This window comes from Rhinolophus hipposideros (genome assembly GCF_964194185.1).
Source record: "Rhinolophus hipposideros genome assembly, chromosome: 10".
In the NCBI taxonomy this organism is placed as follows: Eukaryota; Metazoa; Chordata; class Mammalia; order Chiroptera; family Rhinolophidae; genus Rhinolophus; species Rhinolophus hipposideros.
Genome location: NC_138056.1, coordinates 76,652,036 through 76,657,440, shown reverse-complemented (window position 1 = coordinate 76,657,440; position 5,405 = coordinate 76,652,036). Strand labels below are relative to the sequence as shown.

Genomic DNA, 5,405 nt, shown 5'->3' with positions numbered 1-5,405 from the left:
GCCACCATGCTGGGAGCTCTGAAATTCTTTCAAGATAATCTCAGTCTATGTATTTCATCCACATATACCATCAAAGTTGAAATATACAGTAAAAATCAGGAGGGCCTTTTCTGACCAAATAAGGTTAAGAGGATTGGTTGGACCCATATTCACCAAAAGAGACTGAATTCAATAAAATTTTGTTAACCCTACAATTTATATTTTCAGTGACTCTGAGCAATTCTTAGGGGTACATGTTTGGAAGAAAAACAGGGAAGCAGGATTCAAAACTGCATCATTCCACTTTAAAGTTATTTCATTTTAGTGGAAGCTTTGTGTGTATGTGTGTGTGTGTTTAACTGCAGTACTTGAGGCAAGTCCACATACAGCATAGTAATATTCTCAAATCACACAACAGAGATTCCAGGAAATGTCCCTTGTGCTCAGATACAGCCATCACCATACTCTAATGCAATGTAACAATACACAATACACTCATGCACATGATATTACAACAAATGGGTCATTGCACTCACCCAATGCTCAGATGAAAGACCATTATCATGAAGGAGCTGGGAAAGAGATGAAATTGATTTCCCAGGATTCACTGTATGAGCAGAATATCTACTGAACATAGAATGAAACTGTCCAAGGCTTGGAGGATGGGCGAATATACACTTTAGGGGTTTTTGTCTCCTCCGCCAATCTGAAAGGTGGCAAGCATACTAATCCACATCGTGGGACTAACTATGCACTGTGCCCAGAAATGCTAGGAGACTGCTTTCTGGTTTTCTTTGTTTGTTTTTTTGTTTTCTTAATTAGTTTTAGGTATACAAAAAGTGTAATAGTTAGACTGCTTTCTGGTTTTGTTTTCTGGAATGTGAGCATGGCCTCTGTTCCCCGGATTGCTCACAAACTGGTTACCTGTACATTTGCTGAGTGACATGATTTCAAAGGAGAACTCCATTTATTACGAACCTCAGTTTATTCTGCTTTCCAAAAACTAAGTAATAATCCATGTCAATGATTTTCTTTTAGATGTCACAGCAAAGCACAGGTAACAAAAGCAAGATCAGACAAATGAGATTGTGTCACACTAAAAGCTCTGCACAGCAAAGGAAACAACCAATAGAGTAAAATGGCAACATGTGGAAGGGGAGAAATATTTGCAAACTATATATCTGATAAGAGGTTAACATCCAAAATAGAACAGATACAACTTAATTGCAAAAATAAAAATAAAAAAAATAATAATAACCCCATTTAAAAATGGGCAAAGGACTTGAATAGACATTTCTCAAAAGAAGACATACTAATGGCCAACAGGTACACTATTTCCTTAATCATCAGAGAAGTGTAAATCAAAAACCATAATGAGATATCACCTCGTCATATTGACAAAACATAACAAGCATTGGTGAGGATATAGAGAAAAACGAGCCCTGGTACAGTGTTGGTGGGATATAAATTGGTGCAGGCATCATGAAAAACAGTATAGAGGTTCCTCAGAAAATTAAAAATAGAACTGCCTTATGGTCCAGCAATCCCATTTCTGGGTATTTACCCGAAGGAAATGAAATCAGGATCTCAAAGAGATATCTGTACTCCCACGTTCATGTCACCATTATTCACAATAGCCATGATGTGAATACAACCTAAGTATACATTAAAAGACGAATGAAGAAAATGTGATGTTATACACACACACACAGAGAATAGTATTCAGCTATAAAAAAGAACGAAATCCTGTCATTTGTGAAACCATGGATGAACCTGAAGGACATTATGCTAAATGAAATAAGCCAGACACAGAAAGATAAATTTGTATAATCTCACTCATATGTGGAAACTAAAATAGTCAAACTTATAGAAGTAGAGATTAGAATGGTAAGTGCCAGGGGCTGGGGGAGAAGAAATGGGGATATGTTGGCCAAGGGCCAAAAAGTTTCAGTTATGCAACATGAATAAATTCTGGAAATCTAATGTATAGCACTGAGACTACAATTAACAATATTGTGTTGTATACTTGCAATTTGCTAAGAGGGTAGATCTTAAGTGTTCGCAGCACAAAAAAACTGTGCTAACTCTGTGAGGTAATGGATGTGTTAATTGGCTTGATTATGATGATTATTTCATAATGAATATGTATGTCAAATCATCAAGTTGTACACCTTAAATATATATGATTTTTAATTGTTAATTATACCCCAATAAAGCTAGGAAAAAATATTCCATGTGTTATGCCTCTGTTGCTTACTTTCATTTCAGTTTTCTGAAGATGTTTTCTATAGATAGAACAAATTTGGGGAATACAGTAAGAAGTTGGTAGAAACTATAAAATTAAGGTTCAAATACAACCTTCACATGGTTTTTAAACAATCCATATTTTTATTCTTTAAGAACTTCCTTATTAGTAATTCCAGTTAATACAGATGTAAATTATTCCACTTTCCCAAATAGGCATGTTATTGATCAAACTAGTAGATTGAGAAAAGGAAGATGTACAACGTCAGGTACCATGAGCAAGAGTTGAACAGAACCTCAAAGGTCCTCACCACATAGAGTCACCATGTTCCAGGTCCCACTCAGGCCTGAGAAACTAACTCTCATTCCCTAAAATACATACAAGATTGAGTCGGATGTCCAAGTGCTAGTTTATCAATTTACAATTAGAAATATCAGCCAATACAGATGAGGGTACTCATGTTAGCTGTAACTGCTTAGGAGCGACCTTACCACATGTCCCATGTAATGACAAGAACTCTTCTCCTTAGGATGAGGGACTTAGTCCTCATCACCTGCTTCTTTTTTCCTCTTTATTCTTTCTAACGTTATCACTGAAAAATAACTGTAAGGACATTAGAAGTTACCCCCAAGACCATAATAGTGCTAAATAGTCCTTGCAAGAATATTTTTAGAATCAGAAGAGATGCAATTGGTTACCTAACTTCCCAAATCTAGTATATATTGTTTGACCAGAAAACAAAGTTTGGTAAGAAATGCTTCTTATTCTTATCACAGAATCACACCACGTTAAAGTAGAAGAGACACTAGAAGAATCTTGCTAACTCCCTTATTCATTCATTTAAGAAATTGTATGGAGCACCTAACTGAGCCGGGCGTGATCTTAGGCACCTTGGATGTAGTAGTGAGCTGTCCTGAAGGGCTTACGTACTATCAGGGAAAGATAAAAAATAAACATAAAAACAAGTGAACCATATAAGACATGTTTTGGAAAAAAGGAAAATGTAGAACGAAGTAAGGAGGAGTATCCTGTTTCCCCGAAAATAAGACCTAGCTGCACAATCAGCTCTAATGTGTCTTTTGGCGCAAAAATTAATATAAGACTGGGTCTTATAGTAAAATAAGACTGTGTCTTACTTTAATTTTTGCTCCAAAAGACGCATTCGAGCTGATTGTCCGGCTAGGTCTTATTTTCGGGGAAACATGATAGCAAGTGTGTAATGTAGGGGTGGAAACAACTTTGGATAGAGTAGTCAGGGAACAACACCTTATTGAGAAAATATCTTTTGAACAAAATCTTGAAGGAGATGAAGAAATTAACCCTGTGGACATCTGCGGGAAGAACATTTTTAGCACAAGGAACAGACAGTGCAAAGACCCTAAGACAGATGTGAGTCCCGAATGCTCAAGGAACAACAGGGAGGCCAGTGTAGCTGGAGAGAATAGGAGATGAGCTCAGAGAAATAATGAAAGATCAAGTAGAGGGGCCCTATAGGTCATTATGAAGACATTTGGTTTTACTATGAGTGAAATGGGATTTTAAGCACAAAAGTACAATGACACACATTCCTCTCATTTTTTTTTTAATTGCTTAATAACTTTATTTATGTCTATATGAAAAATCTTCATAGAAAACTGTTTGGTTTATTAGCTCTCAGCAGCCCGTTCCTGAGCTCTGAGGAAACTTGCCTTCTTCTGTGCTACCCGATCTTTCTTCTGGGCAAGCGACATTTTGGGACGGTTCCACCTCTTCTTTTTAACTTCTTTCTTAGGCTTCTTCTCATAAACCGGATTCTCTCGTATACCAGCATGAGCTTTCTTATACATCTCCTCCATCATGTCTGGAGTTACGTTGTTCTTTATGTATTGAGAGAACTGTTTCTTATAAGCGTCTTCATCTTCTTCCATTAGATAACGCATATAATCTGCAACGTTCTGGCCCATGATGTGTTTCCGGTGTACTTCTGCATTGAATTCCTTGCTTTCTGAATCATAACCAGGGAATCGTTTGGTACTGTGAGGGATAGATAAGCCTCTGTCCACAGCTCCCTTCAGGGCCCCAAAAACTTTATTTCCGGTAGTAGTTCTGGCAAGCCCTGCATCCAAATAGCAGGTGAAGGCACCAGGTTGACCATCAATGCTTTCCACATTGTATTCATCTCCAGTCACCTCCACCTGACCTTCATAGATCTTGTCCATGCCAAACCTATTGAGAAGCCTGCGTGCCAGCAGCAGGCCAGTACAATATGCTGCAGCATAATTTGTCAGGCCAACCTTCACACCGTACTTGGGGAGTTCATGAGCATAAGCTGCACAAACTATCATATCTCCTTCTATACGGGCATAAGCAATCTGACAAATGATATCTCTGTTGGTTACCCGTACAATCATCCTATATTTGGGTGTGTTGTACTTATTTTTATCCTGGATTACCAAGCGTTTCCGGGCATAGTAATCAGTTTTACCCTCACGGTGTCTTCTAAATTTCACTTGGTATCTCTTGAAGTAGGCCTTATTCTTGACGACTTTAACAAATCCCATCCTGGTGAACAGAGCACCGCGTCCCTCTCTCATTTTAATAGTCACTGGCTTCTCTACTAAGAATAAAAGGTGGATGTGGGATGCAAATTAGGAAACTACTGCAGGAATCCAGAGGGAAAGGAGATTTGACTAGAGTGGTAATAAGGAAGAGTGAGAAACAATGGTCATTCTGAACCCATATTGAAGATGGATCCAACAAAAGTAGCCGACGTGAAACTCAAGGAAGATTCCAAGGTTTATAGCCTAAGCAACTGTGAAAATGGAATTGGACTCCATTTTAATGGACTTCAATATCCCTTCCTCAAGAGTTCCACCAGCCCTCAAATATATGAGGCAATTGAGGAACAAGCTCTATTACCTAGGAATTTAAAAATTGGTTAATTGGGAGATTAGGTGCTAGAGAGGAAGATTAGAGTATATAGTTCCCATGCTCTTAAGAACATTTGCTTCTGAACCATTAACTACAGGTTCCTTAAACTTGCAGTCTTCTTGCAGAAATGGCCAGCTTCTGTCCAATAATAACAGCATGGTGAATTTTCTGCTTCAGAAGTCCCTGGCCCTTGTTTTGGAAACGCGCACACATCAGGGTGGGGTGAAGCTCCCTACAGTCTTGATGATGTTTGCCCTTTACCTAGACAATG

The 5,405-nt window shown here is 38.2% G+C and overlaps 1 protein-coding gene across 1 annotated transcript; it reads right to left on the bottom strand.

Moving 5' to 3' along the window:
* Positions 1 to 3,807: 3,807 nt before the first annotated feature.
* On the bottom strand, positions 3,808 to 4,764 carry LOC308502979 (large ribosomal subunit protein uL18-like; the record flags this gene model as incomplete). Its single annotated transcript, XM_081061609.1, has 1 exon — positions 3,808 to 4,764. The coding sequence occupies one exon, from the start codon at positions 4,762 to 4,764 to the stop codon at positions 3,871 to 3,873; it is 894 nt and encodes a 297-aa protein (XP_080917735.1). The 3' UTR covers positions 3,808 to 3,870.
* Between the last annotated feature and the right edge of the window lie 641 nt (positions 4,765 to 5,405).